The sequence below is a fragment of the Hypomesus nipponensis genome, chromosome 15 (genome assembly GCF_054491055.1).
Source record: "Hypomesus nipponensis isolate SF chromosome 15, ASM5449105v1, whole genome shotgun sequence".
NCBI lineage: Eukaryota > Metazoa > Chordata > Actinopteri > Osmeriformes > Osmeridae > Hypomesus > Hypomesus nipponensis.
In genome coordinates this window covers 1,472,458-1,494,433 of record NC_140375.1, presented here as the reverse complement: position 1 = coordinate 1,494,433, position 21,976 = coordinate 1,472,458, and the positions used below count along the sequence as shown (strand labels likewise).

The window sequence follows — 21,976 nt, the reverse complement described above, 5'->3', positions numbered from 1 at the left end:
GTAATGTACAATATAAACTGATATTATTAAGGAAGTACATCTACTTTCGGAAACAGTAGTCTACTATTTCACTGAAGCATTAGCATCATGACATTAGCCTATGTTGCCCGGGCAACACATACTACAGCGGTCTATGATGCATCTGTTTTCAATCATTAAAATAAACATTCCTCACAAATTGTTATTGTTATTTTTGTTGGAGGATTTATTATGACATTAGATTACAAGTAAACGATTTGTGGGTGAAATAATCATTACCTGTGGTTTCAAACTAGTGTAGCTCACTGCAACGCTGTAGCCTACACGAGGCACACTTGTCTAGGTTGGTGTAGTACAGGGGTTTTCAAAGTGTGGGGCGTGCCTCCCCTGGGGGGCACCAAAGAGTTTCAGGGGAGGCGGCAAATATATTTCTTTTAAATTATTGGAAGAAAAAAAAATGCTTTTCAGGAAAATAATAAATTGGTAGATGTATGGAATATACATATTTTAATGTCATTTAATCACTCTCTCAGTCCGGACAGCATGTGAAGTACTTGACACAAAACATCTTTAGCTAGCAGTGACAGCAACTTTGCCGATAGAAATTATCTGAACCCAGCAGAAAGCGCAGAAAATATGACTAGGTATATGTAAAGTTGGGATTTTCTTGGATAGGGCTGTAGGTGGTCAATCGAAAGGCCCGAGACGCTTGGTGTTTTTCCCTGGCTTGGGAACCACAATTCACTTTTGGTTAGTTTCTCAGGGAGATAATTGACTCGTTAATATCTGACTCCAATTTTAGACATGTGCACAAGTGCGTTACTTGTAACCTTGAGCGCTTAACAGTTAATGACATGAAACTCTGACGTAGGTAAAAATAGTCTGCTTGATCAGAGCACCGACCCTAAAGTATGCGTGTTCACTAATTAGTCGTTTATCTCTACTATAATATGGATTTAACCATAGTAGACCTAGTAGGATATGTAATCGATCACTCAGAGGCTCCGGTAAATTCCTTTGGAGCGTGGAGATCCACTGTAAGTGACTCAGAGGCCTTAAGTTAAAACCTAAAAATGTTTATAATCAGTTAGCCGCATTAACCAGACAAGATCTAAGTTTTCACCGCCGTAGCTTGATAGATACGTTTCAAGGAGAACAAGTAACTTCAAAATGCACACATTAATAGTTTGTTATCTAAATAGTAAGATAATCAATGCAATGATAATGAAATATCATCAAATACACAACATACCTCCAGAGTAATGGTTAACAAAGGTATTTACAATGAAGACTAGGCGCCTAACGCACCGGAGCTGTATCGTAAACAGAACTCCAGGTGATTGGTAAAAACTTCTCCCTATATACACCCAAGCCTGACTAAAATGGGGAGACCGGTCATATGACTGAAAAGTTGTCTAATGCATACATATTCAAATTGGATCATTAATCAAGGCTGCAGTAGAGTGGTACCCTTGCAAGACAAGGGAATATGTTCAACACATGTTGGTCAGCTGTAGGCACAAACTCTGTAAACCCTGTACATGTACATGTTACAGTTTTCAAATTATTACTAGAATGTAATACATAAAATAAGAAACAAAAGCATATCAAACATGACATTAAAAGCTGTTTAGAACAATATTTACAAGAACACAGCTTTTAATGATAATTTCAGTCTTCCTCTGTCCACCTTCCTCTTCAACAGTTGAGATCACCTCTCCAGCAGTGGGTCATTAAGGTGTGATTGTCATTTTAGCATTCATGTAAATCAACGACTGTCCAAGACGAGTGTCTGGGACAAAGGGGCTGCCAAAACAGCCCTACAGGGCCATCCGATGTTGCAAAACAACCAAAACCCCCCTCTTCTTAGTCCTAAGTCCCAAGATAAGGGTCTTGTATGTTTACACAGAATTCGGAGTTGGGGGTAGGCCTCTCTGAACACATAATCATTCTTATACAGGATAACAGTTACATATTCAATTTTTCCAACATATCCCTCCTGTTTATCCTGAATAAAACCAGTGACGTGCGGTGAGGTTCGTGGCTGGGGAGGCACTGACTCTTTCAAAGTCAGATTTACAAATATATGAATTCAACAGAGCAGCATCAATTCACCATTCAACTGGCTGCTTGCACATTGACTAATATGTTTCGCATCCCATATCAGCATAGCAAGATAGCAATAACAAGATAGCCCCAAAGCATTGCGGGTAGCCAAAACAGGAAGCACACATTGCAAACAACCAAAAAGTAAGTGCCAAAGGGAAAAACCATAAGAGCATGTAGTTAAGCAAGTTAAAATTAAACAACATGAATCTCTCAGTGCATGTGTACCTGTAGAAAAGCAAGCAACAGTAAAATTAAAATAAGATACAAATAAGATAACTAAAATAGAATTTCAACAGTTTAAATCAGCTACCACTAACCAACAAGAGCAACAGTCTCTAAGCAAGAGTCATTGTGATCCTTGAGGAAACTAGCATTGGGTTCAGCAGACCATTCCTAAGTACCGTTGTACTCCTGGAACAAGTGCGTCTTGAGCCTTCTCTTGAAGGTGGAGAGACAGTCCGTGTCTCTGATGGAGGTGGGGAGTTGATTCCACCACTGCGGGGCCAGGCAAGAGAAGAGCTTGGGTTGGGACCGCGCGGTCTTGAGCGGTGGGACCACCAGGCGGTTGTCTGAAGAAGACCGTAGGTGGCGGGTGGGGGTGTAAGGCTGCAGGAGAGACTTGATGTAGTCGGGTGCAGTCCCGTTCACTGCTCGGAAGGTCAGTACCAGGGTCATGAATCTGATGCGGGCCGTTATGGGTAGCCAGTGGAGGGAGATGAGGAGCGGGGTAACGTGGGAGCGTCTGGGTAGATTGTAGACCAGGCGGGCTGCCGCATTCTGAATCCTCTGAAGAGGGCGGGTTGCGCATGCTGGGAGACCGGCGAGCAGCGAGTTGCAGTAGTCCAACTTGGAGAGGACAAGTGCTTGGACAAGCAGCTGGGTGGAGTGCTCAGACAGGTATCTCCTGATCTTCCGGATGTTATAGAAGGTGAATCTACACGACCGGGAGACCGCAGCAATGTGGGCCGTGAGGGAGAGCTTGTCATCCATGGTAACCCCAAGGTTCCTGGCAGAGGTTGAAGGGGTCACCGTCGCAGATCCCAGGGTGATTGAGAGGTTGTGGGAGATGGAGGGTTTGGCCGGGATGATGAGAAGTTCTGTTTTGGTGAGGTTCAGCTGGAGGTGGTGCTCGGTCATCCAGGCGGAGATGTCTGCGAGGCAGGCCTCAATCCTAGCTGAGATCCCCGGATCAGTCGGGGGTAACGACAGGTACAGCTGCGTGTCGTCAGCGTAGCAGTGGTAGGAGAAGCCATCGGAGGTGATGATTGGTCCAAGTGAGGTGGTGTACAGAGAGAAGAGGAGGGGTCCCTGTGAGACACCAGTGGAGAGCTGGCGAGGGTCTGACAGTTTGCCTCCCCAGGAGACCTGGTAGGATCTTCCCGACAAGAAGGATGAGATCCTTTGGAGTGCTGTGCCAGTGATGCCCATCTCAGAAAGTCTGTAGAGCAGGATCTAGTGGTTAACCATATCAATCGCTGCAGAAAGGTCCAGCAGAATGATGACGGATGACCTCGAAGCTGCTCTGGCCGACCGGAAGGCAGTGGTGACTGAAAGGGGGGCAGTCTCTGTTGAGTGGCCGGTCTTGAAGCCTGATTGGTTTCATTCAAGCAGGTTGTTCTGAGAAACAAAGTTACACAGTTGGTTAGATACGGCACGTTCAATTGTTTTAGAGACGAAGGGGTAACAGTGATACCGGTCTGTAGTTCTAGAGGACGGCAGGGTTAAGGGAGGGTTTTTTGAGTAGTGGGGTAACTCTGGCCTGTTTGAAGGCAGAGGGGAAGGTGCCAGAGGTAAGAGAGGAGTTTAGGACATGGAGCAGAAAAGTTATGATGGAGAGGGAGATAGTTTGAAAGAGAGGGGAGGGGACAGGAGGTGGGGCGATGAGAGAGAATGAGGTCAGAGAGCTCTGCCTCGGACAGGGGAGAGAAAGAGTTTAGACATTTAGTTGGGTCAGTCATGGAGGGTGAGGGGGTAGGAAAGGTGGGTTTACGGAACCGATTGCTAATGTCTGCGACTTTTTTTTCAAAGAAGGAGGAGAAGTTGTCTGCTGTCAGGGTGGAGGAGGTCGGTTAAGAAGGGTGGAGAAGGTAGGGAAAAGTTTGTGGGGGTTTGAAGCAGAGTTAATTTTGTTAAGAAAGTAAAGGGTTTTACCACCAGTTATATGAGAAGAGAAGGATTTAAGGAGGGAGTGATACTTATCAAGGTCCAGACCGTCTTTGGACTTGCGCCATCTCCTCTCAGCTGCTCAAAGGGTGGACCGTTCTTCACGAATAACATCCGTAAGCCACGGACAGGAGGAAGAAGATCGCGCAGGCCTGGTTGACAGGGGACAGAGAGAGTCAAGTGATGCAGTTAAAGTTGTTAACAGGGTGTCGGTGGCAGTGTTAGTGAGGTGGGACGAGAACTTGTCAATGGGAGGGAGGGAGGATGTTACAATAGAGGAGAATAGGGAGGGGGATAGGAAGCGAGGTTGCGCCGGTTGAGCGGGCGGGGTGGTGACTCACTGGCTAGCTACTCTTTGACCAGTTTAAACTGGTTATCTAACTGCTGACACTTCAGCTCTACCCAAGAGACTAAGTTTTAGCTGAACTCAATATTACACTACAGCCTTGATCACTCGCAGTCAATGTGACGGTCTCAATGTTCACTTCAGCAGGAGGCTGTACCCTGTACATCCATAATCATAGCACCATATAGTCTATACGTATTTCAACATACAAAACGGAACGTCATTCCAGTCCAATTTGTCCAATTTGCTGAAACGGATGCCATGATTGTGTGTGCATGGTGATTGTGTAATCTGTAGGCACAGTGCGGGGTTTTCCTTGATTTTACGCCATCAAACAAAATGCACGCTTGACTCACGTGTACCATGCCATCTCCTCTTAGCCAGGAATTACCCCGTTCACCTCAGGTCATTTTCCAGGACTTAACGTGTCAAATCGGTCACCACAATCCAGTCTCCTTAGGTCAGGGACTTCTTACTGGATTGAGACAGCATCTCTCCTGTCTGCAAATTTCAGAAGAAGTAGACTACACAATAATTACAATGACATTCTCACAGAGGTCAGTTGAAAGCAACTGACTCGTCGTCAGCCGATTCCTGAATCTTTACATTTCTTTGCTCAATAAAGTTCATGCATATTATGTTTTCTCTCAAATCGGGTATGCTAAAAACGTTTTTTCTTAAAGTTTTTCATGGATAGTTTGGAACTCCATAAGCTATAAATACTCTTTCGTTATCATTCCTTCCTGTTGAGACATGATTCATCTCGTGGCTCAATATTATAGCATAACAAAATAGATTCTTTAGTAACCTACGTTCCTCCTGTGAATTTACATAACCCATCATGTTGGTGACACTTCTTGCATATCTCTCAAGACAATCTCATCCACATTTCCTAATGTAAACACATCCTGTATGGCTGCCTCTTTTTCTGCCACATCTGCTCTAGCATTCCCAGAAAAATGTAATCAATGTCATCAGTATGAACTTCTAGTAGAGCAACAAATTCTTCATAATCGCTATCTTCCCTTGTAGAAAACATTGCATCTTTTGACCATAGCGAACAGTAATGAGAGACTCTTGCATTGTTCAGTAAACATAAAACTATTGTGATAATGTTGAAGCATGCATTTTAAACCTGTGTGATCTGTTTAATCACTCAGCCGGAATAGCACTGTGCCTAGTTGAGGTCTAGATTTGGCACACGCAAGACAGTTGGACTGCCCTTTTCAACCCATAGTATAGGAAAGACTATGATTATGAATATTAGCAACAGTTGGCTAAATACGGTACCACGGATGTCACAATACTACGGACAAGGAAATAGGTCACCCATCTTTTCTACCTTTCCCTGCTTACTGTCTACTATCTTTTTAGCCTCTTTAGTCTACACCCTATGTCTCTTTCTTGGCTGGTCGGTTTCTTCACTGAGTTTGAGACGGGCCTTCCAATTAAATAAAGACTCCTTTTTGTAGTCAGACTTGTGCCTCAAGAGATGATGGTGAGTAACTAATCTGACCCTATATACATTTCCCTTACTTTCTTACAGTGCAACAAGCGTCTTCAAATGTCCTCTGCTAGTTTGACTGCCGTGGGTGTAGTGATGGTACCTGATATGGTCCTTCCAACCTTGGGCTGGACCAGTTCTTTATTTTGATAACTTTAATCAATACCCAATCTCCTCATTTGACTTATCCACTTTTTGGTTTACTGTTTCACCTGGAACATAATTTAGCAGAAGATATTTCTTTTTTAGTTAGTATTTTTATAAAATCTGTTAAAGGGGCAATTGACTGGGTTTTTTGGGTATTTCACACTGTTCCTTAAGGTCTCCGAATAGGGTATGTAACATTGGTTGGGTTGAAAATGGCCCGGGTGCTCTTCTATGCCCCCTGATAGATCCTCTGAAATGTTCCTGGGAAAAAACACTAGCTTTTCTCCTTTTATGGTATGCTCATTAATATTTAGATAAGCTGCGCGCTGATTGGTTGGTTTTCAACGAGTGAAGCTGGGGAGCAAAAACGCAACACGGCCAATGGCAGCACTCACTGAAACACCGAAGGTGGAGACTTGAAATAAAAACGCGAAAATACGTTTATTATGTCTACACAACACTGTTTTCAACAGATTGACTACATATCATTTGAAATGATAACATTACTTGTTTCCACTTCTGTTGTTGAAGCAAACTGGATTGATTGGGTGGGTAGAACGTTAGGCTTAGCAACCAAACCATATCGTGATTCAACTCGGCTTCATTTAGCTAGTTGTAGATATCTTGCTGAAAAATAACCTGACAAAGATCTGGACAAACATGCATCGTTAATTGTAGATTTACATGACATGGGTTGTTTATTTGAATGAGACACAGTCAGGAACATGAAACTATGCTAGCCCCATTGCCAATAAACTAGGCTAAATTATCACACATTCGACCTATGCTCTGGCGTTAGCAAGCTAAACTAGTTTACATGCCTACTACATTCTAGGTGTTACTAGTAACAGTTACTAGCAATGCTAACGTATCCTGTATCTAGCACCTGCCTTTCTCCAGTTCTTTCAAATAGATTATCTCGACAGGCGTTAGCAATAAGCCAGACTGCTGTTCGTTTTCTGGCAATTTTTCAGAAGTTTCCCTTCTAATGCCGACTACAACTAGTCTACCTAGAGTCATTTGATGTGTGTAGAAACGTATTTAGCATTCTACCTATGCTATATACAGGACACGTTAGCATAGCTAATAACTGTTAGCACAACATCATACTGTCCTTACAGCTTGCGGTTGCAGTGAGCATACGGTCGGAACAGCTCCTCTTTCCAGGTTCAGCTTCCTAGCAAATCCTGCTTGAAATTGTCCAAGGTTGTCAAAACTGTCTTGGGTGAAATGTTCAGAGCAAATGAATGATTGAGTGTCGGGACTTCGCCGGGATCTTCTCATAGACAAAAGCAGCCATGCCTGTCGAATGTTTGGCTCCTTGGGAAGACTGTGAGTGTTAGTCTTCCCTGTACAGGCTGGAACACAGCATTTACGACCGTGGTCCATTTTCAATATCCTTGTTATAATTCAAAACGTTCTTCTTTGTAATTCCTTATAAGTAGCCTACACAGAGAAGCGCGCAGCTAAACTAGTATCGGAGATAGACGCTACCTCGGGCTGGTCTGGATGTAAATTTTGTGGCGTGACAAAGATACAGACCACAGCCAAAAAGGGCGGTCCCCGGTCCTACGTCACACCGGTGGCTTTGTTGAAAAGCTAGCGATGTACAGCCAATTTGTTTCTTTTTGAGATTTCCATAGGAAAGAGGTGTCAATGGACTTTGATATTCACTGTATGTTCATTTTACCCACCGAACTGTCGTTATTCAACTATGACAAGGTAAAATCGGTTTTGCAATCAATCGCCCCTTCAACGTTTTGATTTGTCTCTTCATTGTGCTATGTGAAAGGTTTAAGTTGTGCTATTACCTATGATCTTCCATAAATCAATTCAAATGGTGTTAATGCATCTGGTACAGGACTGGGAACAGGGGCGGATCTAGATATTTTCATTCGAGGTGGCAATGGGGTGGCAGAAGGAAGTTGTTGGGTGGCCTCCTGGAGGCAAATCAAACCCAAAGTAGGGGGGTACAGTACTCGCTATGGTAAATGATTAGCTTGGAACATTGTAGTTTAAATTAAACAGTAACATTAATATTATTTATTGAAATTTTCTGTAATGTACAAATAATATTTTTCCATGGGAATATTGAGGTTCATGTTGTTTAATTTTAACTTGTTTCACTACATGTTCTTATGGTTCTTCCTTTTGGGACTATTTTTTCACAATGTATGCTTCATGTTTTGGCTACCCGCAATGTTTGGGCTATCTCGTTGTTATGATCAGAGACCTATGCACTTTTTTAAAGCTCTCTCTTGGAAGTCGTTTTGCATAAAAGCGTCTGCTAAATGCATACAAATAAAATAAATAAATTGGGGTGGCAGTATTTTTTATTGGGCTTTGCCACCCCTTAGATCCGCCACTGACTGGGAAAGACTTCAATCCACTGTAAACATCTATAATTACCAGGCAGTATTGACCCTTCAGTTTTCTTATTGTTGAGCAAACACATGTAACAGCATCTAATAAGACAATCAATCATTTATATTCCATATATTATATTTTATATTTATAATCATTTGATATTCAACTCCAATTAGTCATGCCTAGAAATTACAATCTGTTTCTTTGTTCCCTTCTTTACAAAATTAACTGTTTTATAATTCATTTCACTACAAAAACATTTTCATTCTTTTGAAACAGTTAAGTTTAAGACCTATATTGTTTTAGATTCTCCATTTTACCAAATCACACCTCTTTTTGTCAAAGATTTGATCAAAATCATTGTCAGTATCCCAAACCAGAATTTAATCTGTATGCTTATGAAATGGTATATATCTAGACCACATAATAATCTCAATGTTGCCATATACCAAACATGTTTCCACCTATATTTTGTACAGTCATGGCCGAAATTGTTGGCACCCCAGAAATGTTTCCAGAAAATCAAGTATTTCTCACAGAAAAGTATTGCAGTAACACATGTTTTGCTATCCACATGTTTATTCCCTTTGTGTGTATTGGAACAAAACGTAATGTCACACAAAACTCAAATAATGGGCTGGTCAAAATTCTTGGCACCCTTAACTTAATATTTGGTTGCACACCCTTTGGAAAAAATAACTGAAATCAGTCGCTTCCTATAACCATCAATAAGCTTCTTACACCTCTCATCTGGAACCCAGCTTTCTGACACTGGGCTGTACAGTGCGACCCAAAATCCTTTGATAATCCTCAGATTTCATGATGCCTTGCACACATTCAAGGCACCCAGTGCCAGAGGCAGCAAAACAACCCCAAAACATAATTGAACCTCTACCATATTTCACTGTAGATACTGGGTTATTTTCTTTGTAGGCCTCATTCTGTTTTCGATAAACAGTATAATGATGTGCTTTACCAAAAAGCTCTATCTTGGTCTCATCTGTCCAAGACATTTTCCCAGAACGATTTTGGCTTACTCAAGTACATTTTGGCAAACAGTGGTCTTGCTTTTTTATGTTTCTGTTAGTGCTGTCAAACGATTAAAATATTTAATCGCGATTAATCGCATTAATGTCATAGTTAACTCGCGATAAATCACAATTAATCGCACATTTTTATCTATTCTAAATGTCCCTGATTTCTTTTTGTCCCAATCTTTTTTCAAATTTTAATGCTCTTATCAACATAGAAAAGTGGTTCGGATTGCTTTGTGTAAATATTTTTTTTATTGAAAACAACATTGCAATCGCCTGGCTTTGACGAGGGGGCAGAGAATTCGCATCAGCTGTGTGCTTGGCCATCAAGTGGTATTTCAGACTGGACGTGCTGCGATGATAGCTCAGTTTACAACGACAAAACACACAGATCACTGGTCTTGTCAATAGAACCATTTGGCAACTTTTTAAAAGCAAACTTTCCATTCAGAATCTTATTGGCATCCATTTCGGCATCTGGCGCTCGTCATCCACTCAAAACGTAACGTTAGCCTACTACCAGAGAATGTCTAATATCCGTAAACGGGCTCTCCTACTACTCTTTAGCCAGCTCGCAAGCCAAACGAGTGTTTGGCGTGCCTGTTGTTTTGTTTCCGGTCTAGCTAGATCCGGTGTGGTGTTGTAGTTTTTCTAACGTCGGTAGTTGTTGCAACAGCATGTGAAAAAAACTACAAAGTTTGCTAGGCCAAAAAGAGCGTTAATCGCAAGATAAAATAATTGACGCCGTTAATTTGGGTTTGCGTTAACGCCGTTAATAACGCGTTAAACTGACAGCACTAGTTTCTGTGTCAGCAGTGGGGTCCTCCTGGGTCTCCTGCCATAGCGTTTCATTTCATTTAAATGTTGATGGATAGTTCGCGCTGACACTGATGGTCCCTGAGCCTGCAGGACAGCTTGAATCTCTTTGGAACTTGTTTGGGGCTGCTTATCCACCATCCGGACTATCCTGCGTTGCAACCTTTCATCAATTTTTCTCTTCCGTCCACGCCCAGAGAGATTAGCTACAGTGCCTGGATTACAAACTTCTTGATAATGTTGCGCACTGTGGACAAAGGCACATCTAAATCTCTGGAGATGGACTTGTAACCTTGAGATTATTGATATTTTTCCACAATTTTGGTTCTCAAGACCTCAGACAGTTCTCTTCTACTCTTTCTGTTGTCCATGCTTAGTGTGGCACATACAATCAAAGCAAAGGGAACTTCTCTCCTTTTTATCTGCTCTCAGGTGTGATTTTATATTGCCCACACCTGTTACTTGCCCCAGGTGAGTTTAAAGGAGCATCACATACTTGAAACAATGTTATTTATCCACAATTTTGAAAGGGTGCCAAGAATTTTGACCAGCCCATTTTTGGATTTTTCTGTGACATGTCCAATTTGCTTTTTTTTCCTCCCTTGTTTTGTTTTGTTCCAATACACACAAAGGGAATAAACATGTGGATAGCAAAACATGTGTTACTGCAATACTTTTCTGTGAGAAATACTTGATTGTTTATCCCAAAGGTTATGCCAGGCTCTGATAAAACTCAAATAAAACTTAAAATACAATCAAACTCCAAATAAAAGTACATTGTAGTCATTTTCTCTTTCTCATTTCATAACCAAATTGCATCCAATACCTTTATCAAAACTATTAAAAACCATCAATTTTACTATTTTGACTTAAAATGTTTGCCCATATAGCTCTTCAAAGTATATGCATAGTTCCCTTTTCAGAACATCAAAGTGTTTAAACCAGGGCTGTCAAGCGATTACAATATTTAATGGCAATTAATCGCAAAATTATTAAATCTATTTAATCTGTTAAAATTTTACCCCAATAAATTATCTTTTTGTGGAAATAACATCAAAAGGTTGTAGTTAACTTCAGATTGGCCTAACTGGATGATAATGTCCATATAACAATTTCAGATGGAACACAACTTAAATTGGGAGGGAGTTTTATTCTCTCACAAACTATACTGCTGTACAATAAACATCCACAAAATTAGACTTATTCTGGAATATAAAATACATTTAAGACATGTTGTCTCATAGCCTACGATATCCTGCTCCATAATATTCAAATCTCACTCAAACATAGTTCATATACTTAAGCAACCACAGATTGACATTAATATTGAACAATACCGTTTCTATCTTGTTGAACCCAGTCAGCCAGGATCCTGGTTTGGATCTCTCGCAGTGTTATAAAGTTGTTTTCACAAAAGACAAATACTGTGAGCACACTGTATTCTATTGATATGCAGTATTTCAGTTCACAAGGCAAATCGATGTCATACCTGTTCTCCATTATAAAGGTCCTTATTATGGTAGCAACGGTGAAGCAGCTTAGATTGGGTTGGACCCTCTGGGCAGCCTCCCTCATGGTCAAACCATGGTTGAGCACATGGTCAACCACGTTCGCCCGAATCTCACTAGATATAACCCCTCCTCCTCCGCCTTCTCCTCCTCCTCCTCCTCGGGGTTGCGTAATGCATGCGTAATGCATGGACAATTCTTCAAAATCAAAAATATTTAATTTGAATAATTTGTAGTGTGTATATGATTTAATGTAACACTCTTCTTACTTTCTCAATTATTCTTCGTTTTTACTCGAATAACTCAAATCTATCACATTGTTTCTATCAGCGCGTTTCAAACTCGAATCAAACAAACAGCGCGTTCTGGGACAAAGCAAAAACTCTAAACCTTTTTTTCTCTTTTTTTCTTTGAACAACACAGATGGTTGGCGTTTACCTTCTATTCACTTAATTTTGCTATAAAGTATAACTCTTCCAATTTAATTAGAACCAATTTATGAACCACGGGTTCAATTTCTGCATTTTTATTGAATACCATCACACATCACAGATTTGCCGCTTACAAATACAAGTTCTGGTCGGAAAGGCTTCAAAAAAACTCCATGTTTGGCTAGGAATTATAACAAATGTTGATCACGCATTTGATAACCACAAAACTTCAAATTCATCCAAACGAGCACATCTTTCACCATTAATACTCACATAATTATGCAGAATTACACCCTCTGGGATCACCTTTGTAAAACTTCAACATAACGGGACTCTTAGCCCCCACCTTTCCTCTGAATTTCTGAAACTCATGTAAAATGTACTCAAACAACCAAAAACCTTGTAAGCAAATGTTCCCATCACCCAAAAACTCATCACTTAACATATTTAAAAAGCAAATTAATATGTAAAATTCGCTCCAAATTCATCAATTTCTCTAAATTTGCGTCTTTGTCAATTTCGCAATTTACGTCTGCGCATGCGTCATGTGGTTACTCATCCTGGATCTCAATTGTCAAGCTGCAATTCCTTTACTAGCTTGTACCCGCCGCCATCGCTGTTGAATCTGTCTGTAAGTTTGTTAACTACAAATGTCGTTGCCATAGAGGGTTTTCACTGACGTCACGTTCTGGGCGGTAACCCGGATGCGCGGCCATATTGGAGGCACTCTGTGTAAACAACTGAACGGAGTACAACCAAAGAACGTATATTCTATACTCTGTGGTACACCTGTAGCCATGTCTAAACGACCGAAATGGTCATCAAAACACGTCCAAGATCCAAAGACATATAGAGAAGGACTTGGACCACAACAAAAGTGTCGATATTTTGAGAAATTAGGATTTATTGGCGGTGCAGATCCCTACCAGTTAACCTAGCTCTCTCTTCTTGGATTCGTGACGACCCGGGGATTCTGCTTTCAGTTGGCTATCCCGATATTGTTAACTACCTTTCTCGCCGAACCCATACACATGCAGTAGTTTTATATGAGTTATATTATGCCAATGTCAGCTTTACAGTAAAATAAGAACAGTAAAAACAATAAAAGCAATAATTGTTTTTACTATTTACTGTAAAAAATATGATCATTACAATAGAACATTTGTTATGAGCCGCTGAAATAAACATTTCACAATACCTGACAAGAAATGTGCCGAACAAATACGGATGTTGTCCAGATTTTTCCCTCTTAGATCTTGGTTGAGCTTTGCCAGCCACAAGCACCTCCTTTTTCTCAGATAATCTCTGGCATTCCTCTCCCTGGTTTTTTATAACTTTTGGAAGTCGATACTATACCAAATGTTTTTCTCGATCTGTCCTATTGTTACAACCTGAAACACGGCAATAATTCAACATTTTCCTTGACGACGTTCGGGATATACTTCAGTGCCAGTGCTTTGTTGTGATGCGGAGTGCCTCCAAGATGGCGACTTCCGGTCCGTTATCGCGTCGTGAAAACCTTCTATAGTTGCAAATCTAACTTCTTGGACTCTCCTTGTCTCAGAACAGAGCAAAATGCACTCCTCCATGTTTTCACTGTTAGCCATAAGCAAAGTCACAGCCTGGATCTTTTCCTCTCAGATCCCAAAGCCATCCTAGCAATTTGTAAAATACTTTGTTCAACAGACAGTGGACTGGCAAATTCGCTAGAATCATGTCAGCTTTCTTTGAGACACATTTGAGACAAAAGCGACCACATTCTCCTCACTATATTCTTTAACTTCAAAAATCGGAATTCATACAAAACTTCAATTTTACCATTCAACCCAAATTTTGGTTTCCATATTTCTAAGCATTTCACACTTCCTAAACAACTTTTAAAACAATTAACCATGGTTATATTTACATAGAACCTCGATATTTACAATTCTATCAACTCTTAGTTCTATTTCAATTTCAACATAAAAACTGGGATCTAAAGTCTACATATGCCCCCGATATCACTCGTCAGAAAAGGACAGTTTACACATGTATCAGAATGCTGGTTGGACAAGCCTCAACACGTCCATTTAAGTAGGTAATAGGAATACCACCAAACCAAACACATTTCATCAAATCATCTCAGCAGCAATAAACACACATATGCAGCACCTTTGCCCTTAACAACCTAAAATTAGGCCATAACAACAATCGCTCTTCAGTTTCTCAAACTGGTTCGTCCTTGTATACACTTCAGTCCCCCGGACTGGCCTCTTTTTAAACAGCCATATTTGCTGCGAGGTTCTCCACGGTCGTGCACGTCTGCACGACTTCAATTCTTGGTTCTGGATGATGGAAAGGATGTTGGACCCCGGTTCTCGAAGGACCATTGTGTCAGAAATATTTATCTATCAAGCATTGTACAGTCAGTCGGTGAACAAGTTTAAGAAAGCTTTATTGCTTGCGGCCACAAGGAGACAAATACATCACACGCCATTGTGCTACAAAGTTTTGTCTGGTAGCATGTTGTATTAGCTAGCTATTTAAGCAGCCCCGCTCTTTACAGTCATTGGTTAAGACAAAGGCATGCACATTTCCCATGGCTCTTCTTCATTGACTCCCTTGCATAGACCTGGTGCGTGTGCGTGTGTGTTAGAGTGTGTGTGTGTTTACGACATCAACCCTGATTGAAACACAACAAACAACAGGATCTCTGGTCCTGAGGTCGTAATCTCGTTCACATAATGGTCCAGCAAATGGTCATCAGACCTTGCGCGTCCACCTATAGTCTTTGTCACACAGTATTTCCTTAAAACAACCAAAAAAAAACTAATCTTAGTCCTCAGTCCCAAGACGTGCAGTAAGTTGCTTTCCCGTTTATTTGGTAAACTCGCTTTATGGAACAGGCCCCCGATTTTCGGACTTTTATTTTGTATTTTATACATATTTTGAATATTCACACCGGACCCGACTGGTGGATAAGTGAATGTAAAGTGTAGGCATCACATACACAGACACCCACACTCACACACACAAACCCTGATCAGGACTGGGGAGTGTCTGTCAGCCAGCTCTGCTACCCTGGCAGTCTCAGGTAACCAAGGTAACTCCTGCAGTGTGCTGAGGTCAGACTACCAGAACACCAGCCATCATGCAGTAAAAATAGAGAGGGGAGGGTCATCTGCAGACTTTTCCTTGCTTTTACACAGAACCCTTCTCTCACCTCAGAGCCTGTTACCTTGTTTTGTACTTTGGTTTATTAATACATTTGTTAACAGGAATGAGTTAATAAAATAACTCAATGTGTATATTGGGGCATATGTTTGTGTGTGGTGTGCTTCAGATGGTAAGGACCTGTTTATTGGGAAGGCGGTGCAGAAAGCGTATCTGGAGGTGACAGAGGAGGGGGCGGAGGGGGCCGCAGGATCAGGTGACGTAACTGTGACGTCATGATGATGTCATCCTCTTTAACTGGCCTCTTTATTTACTGTAACATCAGTAATGACTTTCTGTCCATGTCTGTGTTATCTCAATTATCGTTTGGACCTCTCTGTATCTATTTCCATCTTTTTTTCTGACCTGACAGCTTGTGTTTTTGCTTTTTCTCAGCTTCTCTCCTTTTCTCTGAATATTATGTCCCTCTATCATTCTGTGTTGTGTCTCCCTTGCTCATGTAATCTTCCTTTTTTTCAAAGTTTCTTAAATAGCATAGCATCTAGATGTTGAGTCAGAGTTTAATTTGACTGTGCTTACCACTAAAACTCCCTTTCCTGCTCCTCCCTCTCTCTCTCTCTCTCTCTCTCCTTCCTGTAGGAATGATAGCCCTCACCAGGACTCTAGTGCTTTACCCTCAGGTCATGGCTGATCACCCATTCTTCTTCGTCATCAGAAACCGGAGGACAGGTGTGTGTGTGTGCATGTGTGTCTGCTTTTTAGACCTGTCATCTTCCCAAACCTAACCCATCTTTATAATTCCTCCTGTCCACTTTTTTTTTATACCTTTAGGGTCAATCTTCTTCATGGGCAGAGTCATGACCCCTGAGGTCATCGACCCCAGTGACCACAACTTTGAGTCCATGTAACAGCAAACAACTGCCAATCAGAATTGGGTGTGCTGCGATCCTGCTATGAGCTTACACACTCAGAGCCAATGCAATCCCAGCATTACAGCATTATAAACACAATTTATCCACCCCTCATTCATTGTCAGCTGTGTTTTTTAATACTCCTTGTGGGAATATATATAATGCAAATGTTATGATACAGGATATACTGTACATATATTGAAATATATTAAATACAACCGGTGTGTTTTGATACGGTAAGCTTTGAAGCACTTTGAGATATTTGATTGATAGAGATAAATGTGTAAATATTTAGGTAAATCGATGTTTCTACTATACATTGTATATTACAAAACGAGACAGAACACATATTATGTCCACAAAGCACCTCTCCTTTAATTTGACGTGCTTCACACACTGAACATTCACCACACCACTCTCTTCCTGTATATTTGATGTTGTGTTATAAATAGAGAGTAAATATTTATTGCAAAAAAAGTGACATAATGACAATGTTTCTCAACCACACTGAATATTAGTGAATCATTATTTTATTTCCTGAGTTATTTTTTACGCTATGGGTACATGGTAAAAATACTGATGAAGTAATATATTGCTTTATATGAGTTGTTGATTTAGCCAACCCTTCAACAGGTAAACAAAGGGGACTGCGCCACACAGGTTGCTATAGAGACAAGGCTTGCGGCTGTGTTGGAAACTGCATTTTTTTTATTACAGGGAGAAAATGGTTAACACCAGCTGTATGCACTCCTTTCCTGAATAAACATGAATGTGTTACAATTCCAACATGCTGTCCGGTTCAAGTATTTTATTGTCAGGTACACAGAACAACACAAGGTCAGACTGGGCACTGAAATTCTTAAGAAAAGACAACGCAAGCGCCTGGCATAAAATAAAATACAAGTACACAGAACATAATTTACATCTATGCTAAGCTTAAATAAGTAAAACTTCCAAAATATACAGATAACAATAAATAATACACTATACTAATCCCTAAATACAAAAACTTCCTAAATATACAGATAACAATCAATAATACACTTTACAAACCCTAAATACACATAAAACCTATTACAACCCTATAACCTATTCTGACCTAGGTGGAGCACAGTGCAATAGTGCAACATTACAGATAGTGCAACCAGCAGCTGAAAGTGACAGTGTGTAAGTAACTATTAAGAGGTCAATCAATGAATATGTCGAAGACCATACAGGAGCATGATGGCGAAGTACAGTGAAGTACAGTAGTATAATGTTACTAATAGTGCAACCAGTAACTAAAAGTGACAGTGGTTTAAGTGACTAGTGTGAAGTGAATCAATGTCCATATCAATGTACATTCAGAAGCCTGATGGCCCTTGGGTAGAAGCTGTTGTCCAGTCTGCGTGTGCGCGACCAAATGCTGCGGTAACGTCCGCCAGAAGGCAACGGGGTAAAGAAACAGAAGGATGGGTGGTAACAGTCTCTTAGAATCCTGACAGCTTTCCTGAGGCAACGTGTGAGGTAGGTGTCCTGTGAACTGGGATCTTCTTGCCGATAATGAAGTCAGCAGAACGGACCACACTTCGTAGGCCCTTGCGGTCCCTGTCTGTGCAGCTCCCATACCACACTGTAATGCAAACACAGAATGCTCTCTATAGCGCATCTGTAAAAGTTAGTGAGGATGACTGAGTCCATACCAAACTTCTTCAGTCTCCTCAGGAAGAAGAGGCGCTTACGGGCCGCTTTGACCACCTTGTCCGTGTGAACAGACCAGGTGAGGTTGTTGCTGATTGTGATGTCTTGACTATGTTGTACCCGCACCACTAGTTGGCGCTGTGCCGCCCATGATACAATGACTTGTGTGTTGCTCACGCTCTAAACTAATGCTTCAGTTAACAATTACAGTTCATGCCATAAAGGCGTGTCCGTTTTGTACTTCACATTAACCAGGTACTCAAAAGTGGAAACCACGAATACATAACATAAATTGGCGACTAGGATGCTCTTTAGTTTACCTGTATTGTTTCTGCCGCAGTATTGACTGTGAGTGGAAAGTGAGAAGTGAAGTTTTGCCGTGAATGAAGAGTTGCTAGCAAACGCGATTGAGCGCGGACAATTGCTAACATGGCTTCATACGGATTCATCAGTCATATCGCTAAATTCGACGAATCGGTGGAACAATGGGCTACCTACGTGGAAAGGTTTGAACATTTTGTTAAGTCCAATGACATTGAGGAAAATAAAAAAGGTTGTTGTTCATCTTAGTGTACTTGGTGCTAAAACCTATGGACTTTTACGTACCTTAATGGCTCGGGAAAAGCCTGGAGAAAAGATCTATAAGGATATTGTGGATGCTTTGCAAGGACATTTTTCTCCGAAGCCGCTTGTAATTGCCGAAAGATTTCGTTTTCATACACGAACCAACAAGAGGGGGAATCTGTGACGCAGTACATGGCTGTCATTAAAAAGTTGTCAGAACACTGCGAGTTTGGAGCACACTTACATGACGCGCTCAGAGACAGGCTCGTATTAGCCCTTTTCCACCAAAACCGGGCCGGTGCTGGTTCTGGGCTGGTGCTTATGCGGTTCGGTGCTGGTTCTAATCTAGGAACCAGCTCGATTCTCCACCGACTGAGAGGCAGAGTAGGGCTACTGCGTCATATGCCTCCGTTGTCCTAGCAACGCAGCATGAAATCATTGTAACAAGTCATTACAACATTGTCACACACAACAAGTCATAAAACATTGAAGTCATTGTAACAACAATTGAGGAATACCTACCAGTAATGTTAATGTTGGCTATACAAACGTATACTGCACTTTGTAGACGTGCATTTACAGCTATTTGAGGTTGCAATGAAGACAGGTTACGTTCAAGAAGAACGGTAGGCTAATTATCTTGAACGTTTTGGCTGTATTATAGCTAAACGTAGCAGCTCATATGGACTATACACCTGTAAACAAACCAAAACATACATGATTTTACCTTTGCAGATCGTATTATGGCTGAGGGCAAGGCGGAGGTCACGTGTGGACATAGCCTATAGCCCGATCACGCTATTGGTGGGACAAAGTTGTGCCGGATTTCACCCCTGCACAGTTTGTTAACAAACTGAGTGTCCCGGGAGTCTTTTGAATACATTTGCGATCAGGTTAGGCATCTCATGAGCAGAGTGAATACAAATTATCGTTTCACTGTCCATTGTATTTGCTGTTGTACTGGTCTTTTTTAGAAGTGGCGGCGTAATGTATTTGTTTTGGCACGGGACGGGACGATAATCCCGCCCCCTGGCACCCAACGTCACCGGTTCTTGTTTCTGGCCCACCTTAAACTTGGTGCTGAGTTGGAACCTGTTTTTTGGAACCGGAGTTAGGTTTATTTGTGTGGAAAACCAAAGGACTGGTTCCAGAATTGGAACCAGCCCAGAACCAGCACCGGCCCGGCTTTGGTGGAAAAGGGATATATGTGGATTGAACACAGAGGCAACAGAGGGTTTTCACTGACGTCACGTTCTGTGCGGTAACGCGGATGCGCAGCCATTGTGGACTCGGTGTAACTGCACAGAGTAAAATGGAGTATTATGCGCTTTGGATACTTTAAGTGAATGTAGCCATGTCCAAACAACCGAAAAGCTCATCAAAACGCGTCCAAGATGCAAAGGCATATAGGGAAGGACTTGGACCACAAGAAAATGCGCGATATTTCGAGAAATTACGATTTATTGGCAGTGCAGATCCCTACAAGTTAGCGTCAGCTCCCTCTTGGATCCGTGACGACCCGGTGATTCTTCCTTCAGTTGCATATCCCGATATAGTCAACTACCTGGTTTTCTCGCCGAGCTCATACACAGCGGAAGACTTTAAATCCTACAAAGGTTTGGAGGCCTATAACAAGATGGTGTGTGGATGGGTGAGGGAGACGCATTACCAAGTTATCAACGACCGTTGTGTTGTTAAGGCCAAAGTAAGTAATGCAATAACGTCTTTAACCAACCTAACCTTAACTGTATGATATCATTGCGATACTCAAGGTGTAGCCAAGTGACTCTCAATCGTGTTTTTTTCCTGGTAGATCTTTGTTGAGCATTGCCAACCACAAGCGCCTCCTTTACTTTGATAATCTATGACATTCCTCTCCCTGGATTTTAAAAACTTTTTGAAGTCGATAGTATTGCAAATGTTTTTCTCGATCTGTCCTATTAGTACAACTTGAAACACGGCAATAATTAACAATTTTCCTTGACAACGTTGGGTAGATACTTCAGTGCCTGTGCTTTGTTGTGATGCGGAGTGCCTCCAATATGGTGACTTCCGGTCTGATGACGCGCTGTGAAAACCCTGTATACAGAAGAAATTGCTGACCGAGGCCGCGCTCACTTTGAACAGGGCAATGGAGATAGCCATGTCTATGGAGACAGCCGTGTCTATGGAGACAGTGGCAAGAGAAATGCATCAGCTCAGTAGTGCAATGAAAGTGCATGCTATTTCATTGAATAGTCAGCATTGCAACAAGTGCGTGCACTGTGGAAAAATGAATCATAAGCAAGTGGACTGTTACTACAAGGATCAAAAATGCCACAATTGTGGAAGGACAGGTCACATATCCAAAGTGTGTAGAAACAAAGAGACTGTAAAGAAGGAAAAAACTGTGAAACAAAACATTTTTAAGAACAGAGTGCACCACATGGACGCAAAAGATATAGCAAACAGTGATGGTAGCACAACGGATTCTGAGTTAACAGTGTACATGATGGCACAGACTGGAAATCTGTGACGTGCGTTAAACCAAAAATCGGGAAAAAGGGAAGATAATTGAAATGCACAGGTGCTGCAGTTTCTCTTATTTCAAAAGAACTGTATGACATGCAATTTTGCCACTTACCTTTGCACCATACTAATGTTGTGTTGAAGACAAACACAGGTGAGATGATTTCTCCAGAAGGCGTCATCACAGTCGCAGTAAATATGAATAGGCAGAGGGCTACGCTACCGCTGTATGTGGTTAAAGGGGCCTTGCCTCCACTTTTCGGTAGGGAATGGCTGCGAAAAATACGGGTTGACTGGCGGGAAATAAAAATGATTCGCGAAGAGACACTAGACGGGGTGCTACTGAAGCACAGGGAAGTGTTCAAGACAGAGCTGGGCACACTGAAACGCATTGAAGCGGCTATAGCTCTGAAAGCAGAACATCAGCCAAAGTTTTGTCAGGCAAGAGTCGTTCCTTATGCTCTCAGGCCTAAGGTCGAGGCTGAAATTGACAGACTGTGAAGAGGGCACCATATCACCTATAAAGTTCAGTGACTGGGCAACGCCCATCGTGCCAGTTGACAAAAAGAATGGCGATGTAAGGATTTGTGGCGATTTTAAGGTGACAATCAACCCCGTTCTGTGTGTAGAAAAATACCCAATCCCAAGAATTGAGGATTTATTTGCATCACTTGCAGGCGGGCAGCATTTTAGTAAGCTGGACTTGTCTCATGCATACTTGCAAATGCCTGTTTTAGAGAAATCTTGCAAATACCT

The 21,976-nt window shown here is 41.5% G+C and overlaps 1 protein-coding gene across 2 annotated transcripts in view; it reads left to right on the top strand.

The window, feature by feature from the left end:
- serpini1 (serpin peptidase inhibitor, clade I (neuroserpin), member 1) overlaps positions 1–19,748 on the top strand; it is a 42,922-nt gene extending 23,174 nt beyond the window's left edge. For both annotated transcript variants that reach the window (XM_084673726.1, XM_084673727.1), the window contains exons 8-10: positions 15,727–15,813; positions 16,197–16,286; positions 16,389–19,748. In XM_084673726.1, coding sequence (XP_084529852.1) covers positions 15,727–15,813; positions 16,197–16,286; positions 16,389–16,465 — 254 coding nt within the window. In that variant the 3' untranslated portion in view covers positions 16,466–19,748. The remainder of the gene's footprint in view (positions 1–15,726; positions 15,814–16,196; positions 16,287–16,388) is intronic.
- Positions 19,749–21,976: the final 2,228 nt, after the last annotated feature.